Here is a 27,402-nt window from a genome sequence, read left to right on the forward strand (position 1 = left end):
CAGAAAGTAATTTATAGTTCTTTTTTTTTTTTTGCCTGTTTCAAATAAGCTAGGTGGCTTTTTTATTATTATTATTATCATTATCATCATGCTGTTTTCCTTCTCAGTCACAGCAGTATTGAATATTGTTTATTTGTGTCTAAGTGGCACTTAGGAATCCATGCCCTGTCGTGCTTGGTGTATTTGCTTTGAAGCACCACATATACCTTTGGTTATGGGTTCTTTGCTTCAGTTCTTTTGCATCTTTTACTTTATGAGCTGTAACTGATGCAGGTCCTGCCGAGGCCGGTGATGTTACCTGCCTATAGAAGCAACCTGGCTAAATCAGTAGCAAACCAGCTCAGTGCAGCAGTGGGTGGGGAATCTTGTGCAGGTGTTGTCCATATGTGCTGGGTACAAGCCTGGAAATGGGAAGAGTGAAGGTAAGTTTTTTCATCTGTCAGTGTATCATTTTTCACAAGGGATGGAATTTTTTTGAAGGCTTAGGGGAAGGATGAATTTTGTTCAAGGTTCTTTCATTTTATTGCTGTAAGATTTATAGCATTGCTAAGCCCTTTCTTTGGACTGATACCAGACCTGCCATCCCTCATCCATTTGGACTGCAGACCTCTCTTCCTTTATTTTTTTCAGCTTTTACTCCAAAAGTGGAAAAAATTAAACATTTGAACTATTTTTTGAAGGGATTAGTTTGTTCAGTCCTTATTTCTAAATTAGAAAGTCTGGAATGTTTTTAAGGAGACTTTGAGATTTCCATAGTGTTATTCTACATCCCATGATAGGATTTTCAGTTTTAGAGCAGTAAAAAATTTCTCTTTTAATTTAACTGACTCGGTTCCTGCCCTGTTAAAGTCACTTTCTCTGCTGCAGTTCCCTGCCCCTCTAGACTTGAAGGTGTTCCCTTTTGGCCTGGACCCACCCATGCTGACACTACAATGAGGGCCTGACTGAAGAAAGCATTCCAGGAGCAGTTTATCCTTTGCTGGTTGATACGGATTCTCTAATGCAGGGTTGCTTTTGTTTTTTTGAGCACTGCTTAGGCCAAGTGTCTTCCCAGCCACTCTGACATTCCTCAGCAGTTCATTTTCTTCTCACTCCCCGTTCAGCTTTGGTAGTGGGGAGAGCTGCTGTCACGTGCTCTGGCTCTTGAGCCCTGTACTTCAGTGCCTTGAGGAGTTGTCTGCCAAGATCTCTCCAAGTCTGACCTTTTCTTGGAGTACAGTTATTCCAGCATGCTTCACTCTTTATATCCAATCACAGAGTACCAGGTTCTGTGTCTGTGAACAAAAGCAAATTTTCCTAATTTCCAGTGTCTTTGAGGATGTCCCCTCCTAAAAAAAGAAAGGGAATCGATGCTGCCCAGTCCTGTATCGTGCATCTACCCTGCATATTTTGTTACAAGTACCTAACTAGGTACTTGTAACAAACTAGGTATGTTAAGTGTTGGTTCTCAGTAGCTGACACCACTGAACCACTTATTCCATGTATAGGGAAAACAATAGACACAACTTTCTGACAATCTGATCATGGCCACCTAAGGGAAGGTATAATTTTTAACTTCTAGCACAGTTTAAAGGACTGGGAAACAAAGTCCAGACAAATGATTTTACAAAATGAGGCTCTGAGCTACAACGTTTTTAGGGCTGCCCTTCTTTCTCCGCTGTAGCCTCAGGCACTGAATTGCAGCTTGTCCATGCCTTTGGTTCATATCCTGGTTTTCTTCTGGCTCAAAATCATAGGTGTGGGGTTTTTTTTGCTGGATTGTCCTTTTGTACCTGTCTTTTGTAGGCTGGCAAAACAACAGACAGAGCAGTTCTCCTTAGCACTCTGTAAATGCATGTTCATATTTTTCCTACCCCTCCCCCACATCTCCTCTCTCTCCCTCCCACCCCTTCCCGAATTCCATTAATATTTACAGAACAAGAGCCAGTACTCCAGCATTAGCCTCAAATTCAGAATGAGATTTTTCTGGCTCTATCTGCAGCTGATGCAGAAGACAACAGAGGTTAGAAATGCACTTAAAAAAAAAAAAGAACAAAAGGCCTTTTCATATCCCACACACTGGATGGATTGTGTTGGGTATAAATAAGCTTTCAAAGACCAGAGCATATGTAAAAAAATATTATGTGTATTGTTGTTGGAAGGCAGAGGAACATTTATATGCTTACTGACTACATTAAAAGTTCCTGAGCTTTAACTTATATAAGGTGATTTTTACCCTTGTCTCTTTGAATTTTGTGGGGGGATAAAAGAGTTCCCTTCTTCAACTTAGTGGTTCATGTACACAAAAACAGTAAATCCAAAAAGTCTAAGGAAGAGAAAGAACCGTGTTGATAGTTACATGCCAGTAATGTACAAACTAAGCATTTGTAAGGAGATAAATAAACAAACTTACCTTCAATCAACCAGTGAAGTTATGCAAACATAAATTTTATAGGTGAACTGAGGAGTTGGGTGGAGAACTAAGAGAATGAAGAATCCAGATGATTTGCAGTTTTCTTTGACCCCAGACTAAGTATTTTCTTTCATTTGCATTTTTAAGTGGATAGAATATGTTCTTAACCTTTATGAATTGACTTAAAAAAAGGTAAACATTTCGATTCTTCCAAACTGTTTTTATTTTCATGTTGTTTTATTAATTGTAAAGTATTTGCTGACTTCTGTAGTCTGCACAGGCACTTACTCCTCTGTGACCCCTTGCCGTGATTGTTTCAAAGTTTCTTTTTCCCGTTTGTGTGGGGTTCTGGCTCCTGGTGACCTCAGCGAGTTGCCCGCAGACAGTTTTTTTAACCGCGTTGAGTAATGGATTGTGTCCATCTGGTTGTGAGGCCAAGGGTTATTTCAGAGCACAGAACCTGATCTGCATTCTTTAAACGGAGAAGGAGGTCATCCACATGTTCTGTGGAACGGGATTTGGCAAAGCAGTCTAGAGAAGCTGGCTCTGCAGTATCTATGCGCTGCTCTTCCTCTAAGGAGTTGTGAGAACGTATTTTAGCAAAGGATTCCTCAATCTATCCAATAGCCCAAAATACACAGACACAGAAAAAGTTAGTGGGTTTCGGTTTTTTCCATTCAGTATGGATTCATTTATTCTTAAATTTCTTTCTTTCTTTCAAGAAATGCCCATCAGTCAGTTTCCTTTAGTCTAGAAGTTTGTAGGTTTTTTAGGGAAAGGCTCCCTTATTTTCTTCTCAGCTGTCTGGCATTAGAATTGGCTTATCTCACTTTTCTGATGAACCTACATTTTTCCAGATAGATGAAAACATAGTGGCTTATTTTTCAAAACTGAAACAGTTGGATTGCCTTTTTGTTTTACTGGGATAAGCATCCATGATGCTCTGGGGAATGGAGAATGATCTAAAATAAGCCTAGCTGTTTTTTGTTGTTTATCTGTTTCTTTTTGCATCTGTCTTAGTATTTATTGCTACCATCTGCGTTTCATTTCAGGTTGTCTAATGTCTTATTCTGCATGTTCTGTGCCTATTCTTTTTACATAGCCTTGGGCTGTAATATCACCATTTGCCTACAAGAGATCCATTTCTATCTGTAACAAAATGAATTGCATTCATCTGTGTAATTCATTTCTAATGAATGCCTTGCTCCTCATTAAACAGTGATTTACCTTTGTTTCCCTTTCCTACACTGTCAACACGAACCATTTTGAGGTCCTGTGGAGAGATGCTAATTTGAGAAAGCGAAAGTCAACGCAGCTAAGCACTCACCATTGGCACTTTCAAAAATATTCATGGGACACTTAGTGAAATACAATTTGCAGGTGGATAAGAAGACTCAGAACGTTTTCTTATTCTTAAGCTTTCAGTGTACAAAGACAAGGCTTGGCAGTTTAAATGCCTTTCACCTTGTCAGTGTCAGGAAAGGGAACAGGTGAATCTTTTAAGACCTTGTCTGTTCTGCAGGAATTTTACGTATCACAGGCACATTTGGGGACACTAAACTCTTAGTTCCCTGTCCTCTCCCTACCTTCTCAGGAATATTGAAATATTTCAATTCTTTTTTTTTTCAGAGTAACGTTTTTAAATGGTTAATTTTGAGATATGGCAAAATGTTTCAGACTTGAAAATATTTTACTTCAATTTTTCTATGAGACACCAAAGTTAATATAACTGTTGCCTTTGTATATATAAAGGGAAAGGATTAGTACCATTAACTAATGAATTAGGGGTTGTATAGTAATTTTGTTACAGATTTGGTTCTTGTGCAACTTTTGTGTAATGCCCTTTCCAGCTCTCTAGCAGCATTCCCTTTTCCAGCCCTGCACTTTGTGGAACAGCAGAATCTGCTGTGTGTGCAGATAGATGTGTGCTGCTGACAGATGATGGTTAGAGCACAGGATGAATTACCAAGTTTATTTTCACTTTAACCCTAAGCAGAGTTTGAACTGCAGCAAAAGATGAGAACACTGTTGGTAAACATAATTTAAAGCAATACAGATGGTTTTCAGGAAGTTTTATTTACAGCCTCTGCAACTCTGGTGATGGTACAAGCCACTCATTGACACTTCTTATCACATAAATTTAGCTTGGCATTTTTCAGTATTTATTCTGGTGTTGGGCCAGATTGATCCCCATTGGAACTCTAGAATTCCCAGTGGGCATCAGTTGACTTAGACCATGGATTAATTTGACTGTGGCATTATGAGGGGATTGGAGCACGGGAGGTTGGGGTTTTTTAACTGGTCTTACCTAAGTCATATAGTATTTGGAAGTAAGAACACTGATTAATGTAACAAAATTTTATTTTTAATATACATTTTAGAGGACAAAACTGACCTTGAGAACAGTGTGATGCAGAAGAAAATTAAAATCCCCAAACTCTCTCTCAATCACATAGAAGAAGCTGGGGAGGTTACAGATTATGGGGAAGAAGATGTGGAGCTTAGACACAGTAAGGTACTGAAGTCTTTCCATTTTGGTTTTTCCCTTCCTTTCCTTTTTGTTTTTCTGTTTTGCAAGTGCTTGGGGCACATACAGACGTCTCAGCTTAAGAATTCCAGGCCTGCTTTTGATCCCCTTAAAACGCTGTGTTTGGTGAAATTGGGTCACATTGTGTGTGGGGGTGGGGTACGGGTTTTCAAAACCTGATGTAAGTGCAACTGAACGTTTTCCTGTGTGTCCTGTCTGCGCAGTTTAATTGCCATCTGAGATTTTTTGGAACAATGGTCTTCCAGTTTGGCCCAGAAAGCCTTAAAAGTCCCCAGTTCCATGACTGTGGAGCAGCTGCTCTCGGTGGCACTTGTGGCCTATTGCACGGTGCTTGTTTGGAATTGGAAGGGGTGCTCTGAGACTTCCCAACTACAGCAGTGGCTGAGAAGAAGAATTGACAGGACTGCATCCCTCCATTATAACTGCCAGTTGCCTTTTTAGGTCCAGATGCCAGAAACTCACTATGGAAATGTATTTATTTTTTTTAATATCAAATGATTTCTTTAAAAGTCTGCCAACCTTCAGAATAACATATTGCTCTATGGCTTCATGTGTTTTGCAGCTGCAGGAATGATACTAGTACATTTCTTTATGGTGGGCCAGCTTTTTTTTTTTTTAATTTTTTAATGTCTTTAGAACATGCAGCAGGCGTAGCATCAAATAATTTCGTTTTCTGCCACATTACTCTTGGGTATTGTGGTATGGGAATTAATAGTGTCAGCTTCTCATCTCTAACCCATGAACTGCATTTGCTTTCCTTGCAGTTGCTTGGAAATTCAAATGCCTTTTGATATTTGGCCTATAAAACTTAGTCACTTTACCCGTACTGTCACATATTAATACCACTATTGAGGCCTAAGAGGTGTGATTTAATTTGTAGGGTTTGTGCAGGTGACTGAAGGTAAAATTCTGCTGAGAGTTCAAAGGACATGAAGCCTCTGCAATGCAGTATTAATATAGAAGGGATCAGTTGATAAGGGAGATGAGGCTGGATGATATCTTCAGCCTCCAGCTTCTGTTCTTGAATCCCTTTCAATGTTTGCTGATAGTGTTAACTCAGTCTCTTGCATCAGGCAGTTGGGTGAATGTGCTGGAGGGATAATCAGGGAAGGTTCTGTCTCCCAAAGTGTGGGAAGGACAAGCCCTTAATTCACAGAACAGCTTTGTGCCCTGTGCTGCTTTCATCTGTGATGTCATCACAGGTGACAAATGTAGCACACAGCTGATTCTTCCTCTTACTTACCAGAAAATCAATTGCTGTCGGAAATCTGAGTGTTAGGGGTAAACTTTAAAGAAAAAGAGATCTAGATCTGCTTTTTTAAAAAAGAAATTAACTATACAGGATCAAGTGACACTGAGTTTGTAAGTGTTGCAAAAAGGCCTTTAACTGCCTCAGAAGTTTGTACCTGCATTTAGCAAAATTACAATTACATGTTAGTTATGATGTGTATTATATCCACGAGAATCTGTTAGGCAAAACATTTTTGCAGGGTGTTTTTGGAAACCAGGAATATTAACCATTTCCAGGTTCTGTAGAGTTTTTGATTTTATTACTTCTTACTGCTTTCCTAATTTATTTATTTTTTCTTGTAACGTGCAGAGACAAGATGGGAGGAAACAAAGTGAAGGTACACACAAAAGCATTGAAGCAGTTGTTGCTCGCCTTGAAAAACAGAACGGGATGAGTCTCAGTAATACTTCCAGCCCTGAGGAGGCTTTTATGGAGACTACAGAAGGCATGAACAATATGGACGATGCTGTAGTTCCTCGGATTCTGTACGAAGAATTGCTGAGGAGTTACCAACAGCAACAGGAAGAAATGAGGCACATTCAACAGGAGCTGGAGAGAACGCGGAGACAGCTTGTGCAACAGGCAAAGAAGCTCAAAGAGTATGGGGCACTCGTGTCAGAAATGAAAGAGCTCAGAGACTTGAACAGGAGGCTCCAGGATGTACTGCTCCTAAGACTAGGTAGTGGTAAGTGCCGGACTTAAGTGGGACTAGTTTGAATGAATTTTGCAAGTGTGATCAATAGTAACGGAAACGTATTTGAAGAATAGCGGTGGTTGTTAAACTGGACATTGAATGTTAAAGGGGTTTTCTGCTGTGGCTGTACAATATGTGTTGAATTTGTATGCTATGTACGTCTGGGTTTTTCTTTAAAAAGTAGAGGTCTTTGTGCTGGTATGGCTGAATCAGAGTTCCATTTTAAGCAGCTGTATTTTAAAGAGTCTCTGACCTTCCAATATATGCTGAAAAAGTTAATAAAGCGTCATCTGCAAAATACACCAACATGTTCCAGTTTAAAAAGGAAAAAAAAAGAAAAGGCACCGGAATGACTAGTTGGGCTAAAACTAATTTATTCTTTTCAGTTAGGGTTTTTGTTTATTGTTATGTGACTATGTTACCATCCATTTTCTGACCCCTCTTCCCATTAGTAGCTTATTAGAATGTGATATATTCCTAAACTTCTTAGCAGTGGCTTTAAACAGCCATGCTATTTGAAAAACGATGGAGTGTTAAAGAATAATTAAAAAAAACTTTTTATATTAGTGTCCCGTTTATCAACACTTGTTACAAAATGCAGGTTTGTGTAATTTGGGTTTCAGTTTTAACTATCCTGAGTCAATTGCTCATTGTTTGGGTTTATAAGAATTATTTAAGCATTATGTTGGAATAAATGGGAAAAAAAGACAAAATAAAAAGTTCATCCTTTTCATTGAAGACGGTATCCTTGGAATACCTTCAGAATTTTTACTAATTACATTTATTTGCTATTAGAATGTGGTACTGCTGTGTTGAAGATTTGCTCGGTGACTGAAACTTGGTTGAAATTTGTGCATCCGAACGTAGCATGCTGTTCCTTACGTCTGCCTTTGTGTATCTGGAAAGTTAATTTTTGCATGTAAATTGGATATTGGCTCTTCTCCTGTACTGGAACGAGTGCATGCAATCTGCATGTGGGTCTGAGTTACATTCACTACAAACCTGAACCTGGGAGAGCATGTGCCTGTGCTGTAGCATGTGTTGAGGTGTGCCCACAACTTTGGAGCCAAGTTCTCGGAGTATCCGACTATTGGAACTGGGTGTTTGATTGTGAATGCTCATCGTTGTTACACTGTGCATAATTAAAATGTCGTTACTTATTACAAACATTCTAGTTAACTTTTTAAATAAAACTAAATAGGCAAGGTTTCCACAGCCTGAAAAACGCAATGTGGTTGGCAGGAGATTCCACTGAGCTTTCTAAACTTTTCCTTGGATGGAAAGATGTTTCTTCATCTGCAAGTAGTTAGCTGGAATTTATGTGAATGGAGCACGAGCCAGATGTTGGTAGGCAATGGGGCTGAACAGCGTAAAGTACCAATTTAGTTGGTAGACTTGACAGCAATTGGAGTGGTGAGACCAGCAGTGAAATGAAGACAGCTACTGAATTCTGTCTCGTTTCTTTCACTTTAAGAAAAAGGATGCATTTTTGTCTTGAGCCAAAGAAAGAAACTTTAGAAGAAAAAGGGGAGAAAAAAAAATAAAGAGGAAAAGAAACTCCAAAACCTCCTGGAAAAAAATACTGAATCTTCTCTAAATATTGGGCATGAGTTTCCATTATATCAGTCTGGCACCTGCTTTACAACTGAAAATAAATCTCAATTACATTGGAGACAAGTTCTTTTAATTTAATCACATACCTGGACAAATATCAGCTATAGGTAATTCAAAAAAAAGAAATCTCTTGTTATTATTGGTAAGGAACTTTTCATGGTGACAAAGGTAGAGTTTGGCCCTGTGAGCTGTGTCCTTCACAGGGTTTGTATTTCCTAAGACTCTGTATTAATTGCTGCTTACTCTGTTGCCTTTCCTTGTAGCCTCATTCACAGTAGAGAAACGACTGTGTTCTAGAAAGATCAATACAAAACTTATGAATAATTAGCAAGGGAGACATCTTCAGCACATTATAAATTGGAAAGTCTGATGACAGTATGAAAAAGTGTTACTTTTAATCAAGAAATAGATGCGTAAAGACTTTTTTAGTCTTCCTTTTCCATCTTACAAATGAGGTATGTTTGGGTATGTGAATAATCTCTGAAAATTGTTCCGAAAATAAATTACATCCTGAATTCATCTTCAGTTGCAGTGATCTCTTAAACCTAGAGTTTCAAATTACATGTAATTTATGTTACGCTGCACTTCTAGCAGGCTGGACTTAATGCAAACTAATTGCATTTCTGTTTCACCTTAGAGACTTCTGATTTCTTTGCATGAGATGACAGCTGGTTTGTGCTGATGAATTGCAGCTGTGGGAAATGCGTGCCTGTTGCCATTTTAAACCTGCAGATCAAATACAGAACAGCCTCTTGAGCTAAGGCTCAGTCAAGTAGTCAGCCTCCTAATTTCCCATCAAGGTTTTGATTTCAGTGAGGAGCTGGATGTCAATGTGTTTAGATCTAGGCCTTCATCTCTGCTGCTAAACTTGAGCCACTCCGGTGGGAAGAGTGAGGTTCTTCATCTTCCACATGGTGACACTGCATTGCTCTTCGGCATGAAAGAGCCTCGAAGGCGGATGTGGCAAATACCAGTAGTGAAATCAGTACTGATCCGTGGAGATATGTTTAATCTTTATGATTTTAGCGTGTTATTGCCCAACAGACGCAGGCATTTGACCAGGGCTCTAGGGACCAAAACAGTGGACAAAATGTGATGACTGTTGTAGAAGAGGAACAGTATCCCTCATTTGAGTTCCTGCAGGAACGTGGGCAGCCTCTTGCCTTGCCTACTTTGGGATCAGGAAGCCCTGTGGTTGTAGACCTTTGCAGTTTATCACCTGAAAACACACTAATTTGCCCTCTTTTTATCAACAGAGAGTGAGGTAGAGAATTAAATAACTGACTCTCCCCAGTAGGGACTTTAAACTGTCCTTGGATTGCAAAAGAATAATTTCAAAACCTTCTTAAAAAATGTTTGTCTCTATGGCAAGATCTGTGCAGTTTTCTCTGGCTGTATGTAGCCAGCAGTAGTGAAGTTATACAGCGATAATGCTTGGGTGCTGTTAGCTCCCTGATAAATACTTCATTTTCATGTTATATTGCTGAGCACTGGTGTTGCTCCAAAGTCAGGGAGTATATTCACGTTCGTTCAGAGACACTGATTCATCAACACGTGCATACAGACCCTCAAGATTTTATTTTTAACCCCAGTTTAATTTCAGCCACCCAGTTCGCCGTGTCTTGGGACTGACACCAGAATAGGGAGAATGAAATGGGAATTATGTCTTGCCACACGTTAGGAATTACTGGTTTTCAGCTCTTCTAGATTTGTTTGGCTTTTTGATGTAAAAAAAAAAATAATTAAAAACCAACCAAAAAAAATGCCAAGATTTCTATCAAGTACAGGAAGTACCAATATTGCCACTCCTCAGACTCATGTTGTTTTGTTTCAAGTTCTGGTGGACCATGTGGAAAAACTTGCTGCTTACAAATGTACATTGACCACTTTATCAGTTAACTTATTTTTACTTTATAACTAACTTTTGAGTAGCGTGTGGCCTAAGACGCATTTTAGAGGAAAAGAGATGATGAAGGGAAGCCTTCTACTTCTTCATCCTGCATTTGAACTTGCTGGCCTCTCAGATATTATAAAAAAATTACAGTCAGAAGGAGAGAGATTTTGCAATAAAACATTTAATTCCTTCTTGTAATCTGAAGAATTGTCTTTTTTTTTTTCCTGATCCTTATGTAATAAGCGTTAAACCTTTAGATAGTGGTATGTATTTTTATACGTCCCATTCATTATCTTTAAAATAAGATGCAGAGCACAAGAGCTACAGTAGAGAGGGGAAGCTTGGAGTGTGGTGTGTGGTAAATTGGGCACACAGCAGTCAGGCAATAGTGCAGGTTGCGTGTCTAATTCACAGCACGCTGGGTTGAAAATGCAGTTCGGTGGTTGGTGAAAGTGGCTGTGAAAACTGCCTGGTTAGAGGCAGTTTCTGTTTGGCAATCAAAAATCAGAATATAAAAGAAGACCTTTTAAAGGCTTTCTCTTGGTGACTGCTAAGCAAGTAGTAAAGCATGAGTTGCAACAGAGGTTTTCTGAGCTGTGGTTATTGTGGACTTTAATCAGCTCTTTTTGTTGGGGAAACTCCGGAAACCAAATTGCAGCTGTGTCAATATATGACTATAAACAAAATAGTGAAAGACTCCTAAATAGCAACTAGTAAAAGTGTTTAGACTGAAATGAATATTTCCTGCTAGGAAGAAGGTGGTTGTACTTAGGTGTCTTCCTCAAAGTGACTTTCAAAGTGTAAGAAAACTCAAAATAGCCCTTTGTTGAAGAATGTTTCCTTAAAGTAACAGCTAAAAGATGACTTCTTAAGGTCACCCTGGCAATTACGTCCCTGCATCTTGTTCAGGTGTGCCCATGCTGTGGGCAGGCTTTGGCTGCTTGAATCAGTGTAGGTCTTTCCCCCAGTCTGAATCAGTTCAGCAGTCTCAAGTTTAGGAAGTTTAGTTTGTCTTGGCCATACCATTGTATATTCATGACAGTAGAGGTGCTTACTAAGATGACAATGAAATTATAATGCAGATGGGATGTTTTTGTGATTTCTCTGTGCCATGCTGGCACCGGGGATGGCTCTTAAGACACTAGTTGGTGGCACTGCAGCGTAGGGTTGTCTTGAGTTGCCAAGACAACTTTTAGTCGTTGCTGAGCGTTGAGTGGCAGCCAGCTGAGAACATTTAGCTGGGTATGTAGGTGTAGAATAAGCTATAGGATAAATGTCAAATGCTGACAACGGAGGAAGCGCTGCTATCACTGTGTAATAATCCCTAAATGAAACTGCACAAAGTAGGAGGAATGAATGCTGTGCTTGTTCCAGGCACAGGAACTATTTAAGATCCGTGACTAAGACAGGAGTTTTGGTGCCAGCGTGACTTGCAGAGTGAGATCAATTCAGGGCTTGGTCTTTGTGCACAAACACAGGAGGGACCCTGAGGGGTGACGGTGACCTGCTGATGGAGCTGTCGTTTGTTGAAGGTGTCAGGGTTGGGCTGCAGAGTGGGGCAGTGCTCTCAGCACCAGCCTGGTACGATACAGCACTTACGAGTGTGTGAGTTTATCCTTGGAGATCTTGGAAGTGGCACATTCCCCTGGTGTCCAGGGTCTAAGCTGGCAACTTTGCTGTGTTACCGAGCCACCGCCCCTGCCTGGAACTTCAGTGACTGCTGGAGCTTCTCGTGATCCTAGAGACAGACATCAAGGGACAAGGATAGGCTTGGGGCCATAGCCTAGACTTCTGGTGGAGCCACTGCAATGAATGGAATCATGAAATCCAGTTAATTAAAGTTATTTTAGTTCGTTCTTCTGTCTTTTTAGGAATATTTTATAAATTTGATCTGAAAAAAAGAAGTCGATGACTGACAAAATAATTATCTTCCTTTGAAGCCTCAAACATAGGCTTAGTAGTATTCCATTGTTTAATCTGTGCATAATTTTTGTTGATTACATTAAAAATGAAAATCAGTGTTGGATGGATTGGACAATCAAAATTCTAATTTATGTGGGGTTTTTAAACCTTTGATACTCTTTCTGTGCATGATACTTTAGCTTAAGTAGCCTGTTTCCTTTATAGCATTTCTGTAGATCCTCACTATTTTTTATACACCTCTATTATATCTAAAGATATTTCAAATTTCTATAAAATTTGTGGTTCTATGTGGATAATTTATGTAATTATCACAGTAAATTATGCAGGTTTCCATACAACTATATAGCAATTCTTATTTGAAGAATTACTATTGTTGCTTTTGGTTTATAACTTCAGTGTCATTTTAACATAATTTCCCTAGTGTGCATTGAAGAAATATTACCCATATCTGTAATTGTCCTTATGCTTTAAGAATAAAGTTAAACATTTGAATTAAAATTAAACATTTTAATGTTTATAAAGCAGAGATACTTATCCTGCTTTTATTTATTGATGTTCAGAATCAGGATTTTGGTTCAGATTACTTCTAACTTTAAAGTGAACATGACTAATGTGTTATTTTATGCTAACCATGGGTGATGAAGGGATTGATTTCATGTTCTCTGGGATAGCAGACAGCTCTCTTTTCTTAACTGTCTAGGACCTGCCATTGAGGTTGAAAAAGTAAAACCTGAATCAATTGAGCCTGAACCTGAGGTACAGAAGACCTTCAATGAGGAGGCCAATACATCAACGTACTATCCTGCCCCTGTTCCGGTAATGGACAAGTATATTCTCGAGAATGGAAAGGTATTTTATCTTAAATATAGCATGAATAATTTGCAAATGTCCATCAGGTGATTTTCTTGTGAAATTTTCATGATCTTGGGGGTTTTGCACAGCAGCAGCTTATAGAAGCTTCCTCAGTTTTCGTAAAGATGTGCTATGATGCTGAGAAAAATTGGGAAGTTACACAAATATGAACAGCATGGAAAAATATCCTCAGTGATGAGAGCACTGAATGCTGTGCAACACAAGGAATATAGTTATTAAATATGCATGCACAAGCAAATTGACATAGTGTTCAATTGGTGACATCCAGAAATACACCAAATATTGACCAAAGTCAGTAACACTCATTATGAAGTTACATTAGTCTATTTAACCAAAATACTTTTTCCTAAAAGGTTTTTAATGTTTGTAATGTGCTGTAGTCATATTGCAGAGAAGCCCTCATGTTTGTGTTGAAGTGGAGTCCAGGAGGTAATTATGAACCCTGGAAAATGGAATGGGCTCCCTTGAACCTGGTAGGAGCATTGCCACTGAGTTGAGCTGTTGTGGTGCTACTTTCTAGATACTTTTTTATAAAGCTGATGAAGTACCATCTAGCTCTAGTTTGCTAGAACCTGACTGAGAGCTTTTCAGACTTCAGCATGTTTAACACATTGTCTGCTCATCTACCTAGGCCTGCTTTTATAGATGTTGCCATGATCATTAAATGAACATTATGTTTCTTGTACAACACTATATGTCCTTCAGAAATGCCTATGCAGGTCCTGTTTCTTGGTATATATATGCATTTGGAACTATAATCTGAGAACCTTTATGGAGGAAGCATCCATTCCAGCTTTGCCATACAGTGGAATTACTGATGGAGTAGCATGAAATACTGCATTTTCAGATTTGTGTTGAGATTGACTGCACAAGTGTCTGTCCTTCCTGAAGATGAATTCGACATAATTGTTGAGGACAGAATGTATGTGAAAAATAGTAGAATCATGGCAGTTTGACAGGTATTTGCTTCAGATAGCTTTTCTTGCCTAATATATATTTAAATATGTCATTTGCTTGTATATTTTGTGTATATTTGTGCAATGAACACTTAGGGGTGCATTACTGTGCGAGTTTGGTTTACCTCCTTCTCTTCCACTCAAGTTCTGTGGGATAGGGCACATCCTTTAGTATTTGTATCCAGCTTTTCCTGCACCTTTTTTTCATCTGTCAGCTTCTTGGCACTTCTGTTGCTGAAGTTTTCTCTGTCTTTACAGATATTAATATCTCTTTGATTTTCTTTTTGTAATTTTGGGTCTTGGTTTGCCTGTTTACTGGGGCTACAGCCAGCTCAGATACCAGAAATGTGAACTGATAATGTATTTAGAGTGTTGGAGGGTGGTTTTCTTTCACTTTCCTTATTTATGGCTTTATTTCATTATTCCTTTATTGACATGTACCACTAGAGTAGTTGAAATACTTTTTTACAAATCCTGCCCTTTGTGGCATCAGATTTGATCTGAGTAGGACTCTTTCAAAGCAGATAAATCTCTTCCCTCCAGAGGGAGAAAAGACTTACTGAAAAGGAGCCCATGGCATTCATTTAAAGAAAAGAAAGAAGAAGGAAAAAAATAAAAGAAGAAAAAAAGTTCATCTTCTGAGAGACATTTTAGATCTATTGCAGATGTTAGCACAGTTCCAGTGGTGAGCATTGCTTTGAATTTGCTGTTGTCTCTGTTGCATTGTGCTTGAAGGTTGATCCTGCAGTTGCTGAAATTGGGAGTAAATTTCCCACTGATTTCATCAAGCCAAGAGTCCGGCCCATGGGGCAGCTCTTCCAGCAAGAAAGAAATGTCTTCTGAATCTGGAGTACAGTAAACTTCCCGTAGCTTTGGGATTAATAGGAAACTACTGGGTCTGTTGCACAGAGAGGTAAACTGAGACATGGACAGATTGAATTCCTTACCATAACAGTGCTAGAAATAGAAAAAGAGAGACGTAAGATTTCTGTGGCTGTGGCTGTCTGTCACATAGTTGCTGTTACCATAGGTGTTTCATACCAGTAATAATTTTTTTAATAAATGAAGCATGTTCAAAGAAGAGATGATCTGTCTAAACCATAAATATTAAAAATACTTCCTGTGACTTGTTCTTTTCTTCTAAGTAACTTCAAGCTAATGAATAATGTAGTAGCCTAAAAGACGAAATAATCTTTTGCCAAGGCAAACCCTAATTTTGGCCGAGAGGAATCAGACTTTTGATCAAATACAGCACTCTCTACAACTAATGTAGTACAGACATTCCAAAGTTTGGTACGTCACAGCATTCCTAATCTTAGTTATTTTCTGAGTAACTTACAGTTGTTTTTCCAGATAACTTTTCCAAGATCAAACAAGAAATAACGGAATTGTGAGCGCAGATCTGCTCACTCCTGATTGAAGTTGTCTTACAAAACATGTAGAGAGTACCAAAAGGGTGATTTTTTTAAAAGCACTTAAGAAGAAGCTCAAAATGGAGAAGGGAAAAAAAAAAAAAGGGGGTGTTGGTGTTGTGGTTATTACTAGTTAAATTTATGTCCATTACAAGATCTAAATACCATGCAGGCTTGTGAAAAGCTTCTTAGAATCCCTTTAGTGTAGATTCTGCAGGAAAGGCAGCTTGCTTTATGGTTTTATGCTTTGAGGAAGGTAGAATTTTCAATTGCTTTTTATAACATAGCTGGTAGCCAAACCATTCATATTACTCTATTTAAGTTTTTAAACAACTAGTTGCTTTTGAAAGATGTCGTTGTAATAAAAAATTTCTTGGGGTTATAGCCCTTATTAATAATTAAAGCCGGTTTCCATTTAAAGGAAAAATGGTATCTGGTTGAATACAGGCAGTAAAATTATGGGTATATAAAATTTTACAGTAGCTTTGTCCAATTTTCATTGCATTTAATGGGACTTATGTGATACTGTTCAGATCTGTATGGGTAGCAGGCACGGTTTATGTAAAGCCACATGAAAGGAGTAAAACCACAGAAAACTAAGGGCAGAACAGTTAAGGGAAATGGAGTCTCCTGATGCAGTTTTGCAATAGGATTTTGTTCACTGGATATTTTTTAATCAGTAAGTGGCAGTAAGTTTTTATTAAAGTGTTATAGGAAGGACCTCCATTGCACCAGATCTAATGAAACCTAGATTTTGAATATACAGCAGTCTAATTGATACATATTTTTGGTATGTTGCACTTTTACAGATTATCTGAAAGTAAGTGCAGTGAACTCTGATCGGCAGTTGGGATGCCTTGATCACGCCTTAGCTTGTTATGGATGGTGAGCAAGTGTGTGTCCCACTGAATGAAGTTCATCAGCATGTGAACAAAGCTTTCTGTGTGCAGAGGTAGTTCAGGGGTCTGCACTGTACTCCAGGAACTGCAGTATAGACATACAAGGTACAAAATATTCTGGTTCCACATGGGGCCAGCGTGTGCACCCTGGTGCACTTGTGTCAGACCTGTGCTGGTTACCTGTGGAGTTGTTTCCTCGCTGTTGCTGCACAGGGTCATGATTGTCAGGACTATTGGCTCAAACATAGAGTGGCATCCTAAGGACAGTCAGTACTCAGATTCTTGTCCTGCATTGATCTTAAGACTGAAGCACTGGGAATCTTGTGGTAGAGACATGGAGTAGCCCTGTGGGAGTCAGCCCAGCACAGTCAGTGCTGAGCAAGGCTAATAGCAAAACTAGGCTGGAGCATCTTCCTTTTGGAGATTCTACAAAAACTTCACAATGCATTTCCCAGTACCCGTATGTAAGACCAGCACCTGAGCTACAAGCTCACCAAAGGGGTTTTACTTGAAAAATGTACAAGGCTCCAACAATATCCACCCTCTGGATAATTAGAAGAGCTTTCGGTTCTTTTAATGCCTTAAGAGAGAGCACAGGAGGAAAGCTGCACACATTTCCTCTTTTACTGGTAAACTTCAGAAAATAAGAGTACTTGGCAAAAGTTTAAAGGGTAACAGTCAACCAAAATAAAGCATTCCACAAAGCATTGACTCAGCACATGCTAAGCCATTCAGCGTAGCAAAATCCAGCCCATTTGGTCCTGAGTTAGCCAAAATAGCAAGAAAGGAGATTAGGAGAAAAAGAAGGAAAGAAAGAGAGAAAAAGGGAATTACAGCTACCACTCCTGGATCCCCATGGTTGTTCAAACTCTATCTCCTGGACTCTTGGAGCTGGATCTAGGCTGGATCTGTTTGACTGACAGCTGCTCCAGGCTTGCCCAGTGAGTCTCACAGGGGTTGGGGTGTGGGACAGGGCATCACCTTACCTTCCCAAAATTTGACCTGTTCCTCCCCACACAACGCACCACTTGAGTTGTTCTGAGCCAATAATTAATATAATAATCCAGTGTCTCACACCATATTATCCTGCTTTACTACTCCAGTGAAATATCTCTACTTCCCATGGTTTGGATAATGGGAATTTTATGATGTTGCAGCAGTGGGTCATTGCCTGACCACAAAACAGTATTCATCTGGTACATTGATGACACGTGATAGACACACTTCATTATAGAATTGGAAGCTTTACAAGGCTTCCAAACTCTCTTGGCTTATGTTGAAATTGGAGCTCTCAAAATCCATCCTCCCCTTTCAGTTACTTTAAACAATCAGGCTGAATTTTGCCAACTGGTACAGGATATGACTTAGGAGGTAGTTCCCTCTTTACTGCCTCTGAAATATGCTTTGGGTAAAGTCTGTTTCAGTTGAAGGGAAGTGTCTCATCTTGCTCCTGAATTAGGCTGGTGCAACTGCTTGGTTTATATGCTGTGCATAACTTTATAATACTGGATGTGTTCACTGTTTCCTTCTTCGATCTCTGTTCCTGACCACAGTCTTTCAGGAGACAGTTTATGTGGGGGGGAAAAGTAGTGATTACAAAAAGGAACTATATTATATATAGAGGTTGACTTGAACTCCCTGACCCACAAAGTTGGAGAAATTTCAGAGTTAGGCAAAGTGGATTTGTTCAGCCCTAATTACTGTTATTATAGTACCTAATATTAATGTTCCTACAGCACTTGGATACTGTTGTGTGCTACATACCATAGATAAGTTGTTATTATTACTACCTTCTAGGTCCATCTTGGCAGTGGAATTTGGGTAGATGAGGAGAAATGGCACCAGCTGCAAGTAACACAAGGAGATTCAAAGTATACAAAAAATCTAGCGGTTATGATTTGGGGAACAGATGTTCTCAAGAACAGAAGTGTCACAGGAGTTGCAACCAAAAAAAAGAAAGATGCCGTTCCCAAGCCACCTCTCTCACCTCACAAATTAAGCATTGTCAGAGGTAGGTTATTTGAAAACTTTTGCTTCCTGCTTTGGAGTTTAACCATTAATCACTGAGTTGAAAGATGCTTCTTTTCAGCTCATTTAAAATTAACTGATTAAAAACTGTAATTCAGACTGCTATTGCATTGTGAAGTGCATACATACCCAGGAAAAGTCAAACACATTGCAATAGCTGTGCACAGTGCAGGCCTTCACAGCTGAAGAGTTGTACATTGACTTCAGTAAGGTTCGAGGGGATCACCATTGCAGGGCAGGACTCTCAGCCTGGAGAACAACGTGTTGTTCTAGAATTCATTTATAACATCATGATTTTTTTTTAAATGCATATATTCCTTTTAACGAGACTGAGAGTAGCTTTACCACGTTCTTTCATCCAGAATATAACCAGCTCTGGCATGAGGCACAGAAACCATTATAGCTGTGACTATAAAATACGTGTACCTTCAAAGGCAAGAAAGTATAGCTTTACCCTTTTAAGTGGAGGAAATGGAAATAGTAAAAATTAATTGCTACACTTGAATTGGAATTTGGACAGGAAGTGTAAATCGCTGACCTCATCTGGCAGGGAAAATTGCAATGACACTTTCAGTAACAAGCCTGAGTCCATGTATGTAGTACTTTGAGAGAGAGAAGGCCTTCTCCCTTACTTAAAATAAATGGTGAATTTCAGTCCTTTTGTATCATCACGCCTGTGTTGCATCATTTCTGTCTCTCTTGGTATTTCAGGCTTCTCTTTAAGTTAGAACTGAGTTGGTTCCTCATGAAATACATACCGAAATTGGATTTTTAGGTTTTGTGTCCATATGAAATTGCAGTAGGGCTGAAAGAAATCTCCCTTTGATTGAGATTCATTATTCTGCATTTCCTGTTCTTAGTTGCTGTGTGCTCTTAACTGTCATCTTGTTAAGAGGTGTTGTAATCTGCCTTGCAAGTACCACGTTTGGGAGTAAGAAATGCGATTCCTCTTTGAGTGTGTGCGTGTGTCTGTGTCTGTGTTGTGCGGGGAAAAATTGAAAACTTACCTTCGTACTGTCATCTTCCTTAGTTTGTAAGAAATGAGTAAAAGACGTAGATTCTTTTCACTAATCTCCTTCAGGAATATAAGTGGAAGTGGAAGCTGTTCCATGCTGATTTTGTAGTTCTGGCTTGGGCCTTTAGGTGCAATCCTTACCCTTGTAGCTGAAATGATGTACTGGCCACATAAGGAATCCACTCTGTGGCAGTGGCTGCCCTTGTCAGCTCCAGATGGAGACAGAATTGGTCACCCAGATGCACACTGACAAGCACACAGTAAAAAGGGGTTATTTTTCACTGGCCCATTGCAAACTGTTTTCTGGTTTCCCTGTTGCTCCTCAACACTGCTGGTGAGGTTGCTTCTGTGAGAATTTCCTCTTCTACTTCTGTCAGGGCCACTCTGTGTTGCTTGAGCCATTTAAATGACGACTTTCTTCTAACTCCCTTTGTTTTGACTATGGTGAGTTTGGGAGTATGCTCCAACAGGTACATGGAGAGAGGCAGATGGGGCCCTTCCTTTCTTCCCTTCCATACCTTTACCCTCACCAGCAATTCAGCTCTTCCCTATTTTCTCGTTTTTCTATGTTTTCTGTCATACTTTTCCTTTCAGCCTCCACCGTCATTTGAATTCTGCTGTTACATGCCCTGGTTTTCCATGTTCCTCTTTCCAGTGTTTCTTTCACCTTGTCTTTGGTTCCCATTTTGTTAGACTCAAGCCTGTACAATCTCCTCTTGGACCAGTTAAACTGCTTGGCCAATGTTTTAGGTGGCAGGCTTCCTATATTAGTGGGACTGGGTAGCTCATAACCATGAGTTTCCATGTTGTCGTGTCCTTTGCATTTGCGTCAGTGTTAGCAGGACTTGCCCCACCGTGGAGAAGAAAACAAAACAAAAAAATTACTAGCAAGTGAAAAATAGGTGAAGTGTGAGGAAGTTCAGGTTTCCATAGCCAATGATTTGGATCAGGCATGACAGAAAGAAGTGAAACTCCCTGTTAGTCTCTGAGGTCTACTTGAATCTTTGGTCCATTCAGTAATACGAAGGGGTGTCTGTATGCTCCTCTAAAGCCAAAAGACAAGGAGTAGAAATCCCAAATCACTCTTTGGAGCCCCTAGGCCAGCATCCTTATACGAGTACTAAACTACTACTGCACCCCCTCCTAGAAATGGAAGAGATGGAAGAAGAAAAACTGTGATGATCATGGATCACTCTGAGTCACACTGACTTTAAGAGTTACAGCTGATGAACGAGTTCGGTCAAGTGATTCTTTGCTTGACCTTGTGGCTAAACAAATAACACAGCCTGTCTCTCACTGGGAGTTCACCTTACGAGGTGTATCTACCACAGCCTGGGAGTGTTCCTGAGGTTGTTGCAGGGCAAGCTTATGACCTGCAAACACACTGGGTTTCTTCAGGTTCTCAGTGACGTGCCTCTTCTTAGGTGTTGCATCTCTAACCATGGTTTACTGATGATCAGCATTTCAGCTATCAGGCTGTGTGCCGATTAATTTCACTTATTTTATATTCAGTACGTCTTACAACATAAAATTCACATTGCTTTAGATGTTCTCATCATTCTGTGGACACAGACTAACTTATTTAAAATAGGTTTTTGAACGACAGCATTAGCTGTTAATGTGTCTGATATCTCTATGGCTTCTTAAAAATCCCCACTGTGTAGTATGTAATAAAGAAATGATAAAAAGTATGATGCATGAGCACTGTTATAAACCTTGTTAATGCAAAATAACCTTTTATAAAACTTCTCAGAGGTTTCCAAATGAACTACAAGGCATGCATAGTACTTAATTTTCATAACTTTTTAATATGGTGCATTAGAAATGTTGTAAACCATGTTAATTAAGCAATAATCTCTATGGCTTTCTGTATATGAAGCAATAAATGGTTAGTGGAACAGATCACTAGGCAAAGCAGAACAGAGTTGGTTTAACCAATCTGGGAAGTCTACACAATAGAATACATCATTCTGGTTATGAAAACAAAAACTCAAACCTGCCTGTCACTAAGGAGTTGTGTGTGTTGCACCACTTCAGATTTCAGTAACCTCTGCAGGATTCTGGCACCAAACTACCAACTCTGTGAAGAAAAATTGTCTCAACTTTCACTGCCCTCATGCCTTTTGCAGTTATTACTGTTGCTTGCTTTTTGTATTCCAATTAAGTTCACAAAGTGTGTTGTTCAAGGAGCAAGGAGATGGCTCTTGTCCTGAATAATCTAGTAATAAAAGCAAGATACGCCCAGGAACAGGGCATGCGATAAAGACACAGACATTAATGAATGTGGGACAGGTTTAAAAAGTAAAACAAATGGGTTAAAGTGTTCTCCCACTGGTTACTGCTTCTCCTCCTAACCAGTATTGTTTACATACTCTCCTGAAGGTGTGAACGTAGGACTGACTCACTGGGAACTATAGATAACAACAGTTCTGGTGAGACAGTTCACCTGGGAAAAGACTAAATCTGATGTGGACTTACAGGAAAATACAAGAGTTAAGCAGCAAGACTGGCACTGTAAAAGGTTGGGTTTAGCCTTGTTTCTGTATAGAAGGCCTATTAATGTAGTCACAGCATAACTGGAAGTTTGTCATGCCAAAGATTCAAGCCTGGTGAAAAATGTTGAGTTTAACAAGATAGCCAGTGAATCAAGGAAAGCTTCTCTTGTCTTGCAACAAATATATACTGTGCTTCCTCAGTGCTGTCTCTTGTGTACTTGGCCCAGCTCAGGGCTAAAGTATTTTCTAAAAATATCCTAATGACTCTTTTCTTTTTTTTTTTCTCCTCAGAATGTTTGTATGATAGAATAGCACAAGAAACTGTGGATGAAACTGAAATTGCACAGAGACTCTCCAAAGTCAACAAGTACATCTGTGAAAAAATCATGGATATCAATAAGTCATGTAAAAACGAAGAAAGGAGGGAAATTGCAAAGTACAACTTGCAATAAATTTTGGATTTTTAATAAAGTCTTAGTGTTTTACTTAAGTGTTGTTTTTTGATTTGTGTGGCGTTTTTGCCAGTGGCAGAAGCTGACTCGAAGCGTTGCTCTCTTCCTATAACTGATTCATTTTTTGAGCGGTTCTGTCATGGTGTAAACTGCTTTTAAATAATGTAAGATATATTGTAAGTTCACTCACAATGAAAAATGAATTTTCAAAGGTTTTTCCAGCGAGTTGCAGTTTGTTACCAGCAGTTCTGTACATAGGTTGTAATTCTGCAAACACCGACCCATTTGGCCTACATTTAGTTTTACTGGAGTTAGCGGATCTAAACTGCAGTAAAGATCTGCTTAGAAGGAAGAACTGTACAAAATCCACTTTGCTATTGAAAAGGGGTTGATTGTATTTTAATAAGTGTTTTTCTGAACTGAAATTTTAATCGTTTGTTTTTAGAAATCTTTGTTTTGATCTCTAACAATATATTTGATCAAAAACACAGAAAGAACTCTTCTTTTTCACTTATTATCTTGTAGGTAGATCACCATTGCCGTCATAGTTAAAAAAAAAATACAACCAATAAACAACAAAGAACTCAAAGCTGTAAGTTGTAAAATCATGATAATTTATTTTAATAAATAAATCTAAAAGCACTTCTTTTTTGGGCACCAAGACATTTTTCAGATTTCTGGTTGTGTTTACAAAGCTCTTCAGTGTGTCCATATTACTGTTCTTGAAACACTCTCTTTTTATTGCATTTGTATTTTCAAACCATTTAAAAATTGCCACACTTGTGGCAAGGTTACGTACAATAGAAAATTTAGTACCATTTTGTCTGGGTCCATAATTTAATAATGGACACTTTTAGTACAAATTTAAATTAAAAATAAAAATAATTTTCTACATTGAAGTTAGACTTGCAATGCAAAGTTATGAGGAATAATTTGTCATTTGAATTGTGTCTTATCGTCTGTAAGTGAAAGAAAATAGCCTCAATTCTTTTCTCATTAAGGATTTAGAGATAACTTAAGGTCTGGACTGATGAATTTTTAGGATTTGTTATATTAGTGATATTGGTTAACCTTTAATGTATTTTACACACACAGGTGTGATTATTTACCTTTCAGGCTCCTGTTCCCGAGTATCAGCATTTGTTTCTTTTCTCCTACTGCAATTCTGCTTTCTGTAGTCTTGAAAGACTTACTATTTTTCATCAGCTTCCTGTAGCACCGGTTTATTCTAATGTGAAGCCTATTCAGTGTCCTGTAAACGTGGATAATTTGGAAAGGAACAGGCTGCCAGGGAAGTGGTGGACCCGCCATCCTTGGAAGTATTTAAATGGTGGGTAGATGTGGCACTTGGGGATATGGTGTAGTGGTGGAATTGGCAATGCTGGGTTAATAGTTGGACTTGATGGTCTCAAAGGTATTTTCCAGCCTAAATGATTCTATAATTCTTTGAAGGGCTGGGGTGGGTGGAAGCAAATGGGGAGAGGAGAGGAGGAGGCATGTTAGAACTGCAGTGCCTTTTTTGGAATAAATGGAGAAAAACTCCAGGTTGTTTCTCTCTGTACATCACCTGCACTTAAATGATGTCTTAATTCAGGGTGTATTTGTTTTATGCTTCCTAAAATCCAATTTCCTGATTGCCTTGTACCAGTCTAAAGCCATGCTGCCAAACAGGTACACCCCACTTTCACTGCTCCGTGTCCCTGCATTCCTGTCCCTTCCCTTAAACCGGTGCTTGTGACTGTGCAGATGAGTCAGATCTCACTGATTTCCAAGGTTTGTTTCATAAGAGCTGGTGCCAACAGGATGGAGCCAGGGATCTTTCATGGCAAGGGACAGGAAGAGCAGGAGTATCTTTTTACAGTGTCTTATGTGTGCCCTGAAATTGCTTTTAACAGCCTAGCTTGTCTCCTGTTAATATCAAAAGTGTTCTTAGGTAGTGTTTAATGAAGTGCATAAATGTTTATGCCTCCTAATTTGGGATGCTAAATAGCAAATTAGTGTTTATAATGTCGGTGCATGTATCCCTTTATTAATTAAAGAACAAAACAGAGATAACATTGAAGAAACATTTAAACAGCAAGTTCCCACTTTTCAAGCAGACTTGTGAATGTACTTTTTTTTTTAAGGTGATACTAAGGCACTTTTCTTTAAAAGTGATACTAGTTTGGGGAAAAATCAGTCTTTTATGGCTTTAGTACTAATGTGTTCCCATTGTAACAGATTCTTTAGTGAGAAGATCATACTGTACTTCTTAGAAGATAAGCCTATTTGAGACAGCATTTTATGAAACCTGGAAAAAGCAGATTAGAATTTAATTAGAGTTAGGACTCCAGCCTGGCCCCAAAAATCAGAGGTGGTAATTCTTTCTGCAAAACCAGCATCATCTTTCTAAGGCTTCTCCTTGACAGACTTGTCCCATCAGATGTTAATGCTGCATATTGCTGAAGAATTTAAATGGTCTCCTTGGGGAAGGTATCTTGGAAGTCTTCATTAATTTTTTTTCATGGAGTTTTTATCAGCCAAGGTTGGTTTTTATCAGAGTTCAGCAGAGGTATTTGGGTGGCAAAAAAAGTTCACTTCCTTTGAAGCGAAATGTCATCGGGGGCTAATAAATGTGTCCTTTGGACTGGGCAGCTGGCATTTAACGTGAGCATCACCTGATGCCTTGTTGAGTTATGTTAAAGGAATAGGACATATTGAAGGTAAAACACCTCTTTATTGTATTGTAACTTGAACTGAATCTTTGGATGGCTGGGAGTAGGTTTTTACTACTAATAAGCCATTTTTGCACCCTGTGGTTGAATGGCATCGTGGGGGGCTCTGCAGTGGGTAACGAGTGTGTGAATAACATCTTTATGCTTCTGTTTGGTCATTACTCCTGTCTTTCCCCACCATGAACCCGTGTGAAGATCCTATGAGTCCTTCCCAGTGTGTCTGTTGCAAGTAGGGAAATAAGCTACAGTTCCTTGTTCCGGCAATACTCAGGAAAAAATAGGAACTTTAATGGGGTGTGCTTTTCTGCATTGCGATACTGATGTATAAATTAACTGTGAATTTAATTTCATTTTCCTATACTGCATTTATGGCTGGGGCTGTTCTTGTTGGTACATTAATTCTTCCATAATTATGCCTGCCTGTACATAATTTGCTTTGTTCATAATGCGTCTGCCGTGAGTCTGCCATAGGAAACTTTATAGAAAACAGCACGTACTTTTTCCTGCTCTGTCTGAACTTCATACCTGTACATCATGGGAAATGGGAGAGAATTTTGACATAAAATGAAGTAGGTTTTATTACACCCTGTAATATCCCTCGTTCATCATTCTAAGGTTTGTGCTGTGCCATTACCTCATACTGTAAACCTGGATTTGTAAGGATCAGAAAACACAGATTTAAGAGGAAGTGACTTTTTGTGCTGGGAAATCAATGCATGCTGTTTACTTTTTTCTAATCAAAGAAGGAAGAAGGTATTACTGTTATATGAATAATCTGATCTTCTGTTGCCACACACTGCTGCTGTAATTTGTGATATTCATGACCTGATCTATATTAAAATGCCTCTGGCAGACTTGCAAGGAAGCAAGATTAGAGTTAACAAAAAGGGCTTTATTTTCTATTAATGATTTTTATAAGGGATAGGAGCTATTATATTAAAGGAAAGAATCCTACTAGGGACTTTTAATACCTGAGTCAAGATGTCTAGCAACTCAAAAAAAGAAAGCTAGTATTTATTAAAGAGAGGAAAAAAAATTGTTAGTTTCTGCTGTTAAGAACCGGTTTGGATTTAGTGATGCTTGATAGAGATGGGAGATTTTTTTTTTTTTTGAACAGCCAGGCTAAAATATTTATTTAGTTATGTGCAAGCTGAACTCTTAAATAGGAAATTTAAAGTTGCATTTGTTAGCTCTTGAGCATGGCTGTCAAAAGCAGGTACATTCTCCCTGCGGGAGGTCAGTTCTTTACACTCTACCTTTGATGTTGTATCTGATAGATTACTTGGATGCTGCTTTTGTTGTCTTAAGCAGAGATTATTGTCCTCTTGAAAGCTTTAAGCAGCAATAAATTGAACTTTTTTGGATTTGGTGAAATTGTAAAGATAATTCTACTTCATACTTCCAGAATCTATAGACTTTTAAAAATTCAGGCTAAGTGCAGGTCATGGTTAAAATGATACAGTCTTGATGCAAAACCTCAAAGGAGTGAGAATTTTCTGAATTGGGAACATTCTGTATTAGCTGTAGCTTCACTGTGCATTAGCTGTGTTCATAGCTCTTGAGAAACCCGAATTTGCCCCGTTTCAGAGAGGAAAAGCAAGGTCGTGTCACATGGAGCTGTACTGAGGATTGTTCCAATATTCCATCTGTTTGGGGTGAGAATAACCACTCCTCAGAAAGAGACAAAGAGGCAACTTGTGCTTCTTCAGAATGAGGTGGTGGTTTTCTCCACACTCTTGAGAACATTTGTCATTCTGTGAGTGCCTTTAGTCCCGGATTGATGAAGTCATAACATCAATTGCTCAGACTTTATTGGTGTCATTTTTTTCATCGTAACAGTGTGGAACTGTGAAGTGATTCATACACCACCGAGGCAATAAAAATGTTATGAAGTGCAATCATTGCATGTTTCATGCTCAATAGCTAATTTTTAATTTCACCATCTTGGACATTTTTTCATCCCCTCAGGGTTCCTAAATAGGAAAGGAGAATCATTTGGACTTGGAAAACAGGAAGAGTGATTCAAAAAGGAATTAATTTACGTGGTTGTTCATTTGTTTTACTTTTGCAATTATTTCTGTTGTTTGTGTCTGAACAATAATTGTCATTCCACGCATCAGATACCCACTTGTTCAGTTCTGCAGTGAAATCAGAGTCCTGCGTTTGTGACATCATTTGTTTACCATAAAGAGGAACATACCT

The 27,402-nt window shown here is 38.9% G+C and overlaps 1 protein-coding gene across 4 annotated transcripts in view; it reads left to right on the plus strand.

Moving 5' to 3' along the window:
- BEND5 (BEN domain containing 5) overlaps nt 1–27,402 on the plus strand; it is a 911,380-nt gene that overhangs the window by 552,444 nt on the left and 331,534 nt on the right. The window contains exons 2-6 of one of the 4 annotated variants that reach the window (XM_027683055.1): nt 4,774–4,907; nt 6,541–6,910; nt 13,057–13,205; nt 18,294–18,507; nt 22,326–22,524. The exons of 2 other annotated variants lie outside the window; for them this stretch is intronic. In XM_027683055.1, the coding sequence (XP_027538856.1) occupies nt 4,774–4,907; nt 6,541–6,910; nt 13,057–13,205; nt 18,294–18,507; nt 22,326–22,486 (1,028 nt within the window). In that variant the 3' untranslated portion in view covers nt 22,487–22,524. Of the gene's footprint in view, nt 1–4,773; nt 4,908–6,540; nt 6,917–13,056; nt 13,206–18,293; nt 18,508–22,325; nt 22,525–27,402 lie in introns of those variants that run through there. One more of the 4 variants, XM_027683054.1, reaches the window with a different exon arrangement.

The sequence above is a fragment of the Neopelma chrysocephalum genome, unplaced genomic scaffold (assembly GCF_003984885.1).
Source record: "Neopelma chrysocephalum unplaced genomic scaffold, ASM398488v2 Primary Assembly neopelma1_64, whole genome shotgun sequence".
Lineage (NCBI taxonomy): Eukaryota > Metazoa > Chordata > Aves > Passeriformes > Pipridae > Neopelma > Neopelma chrysocephalum.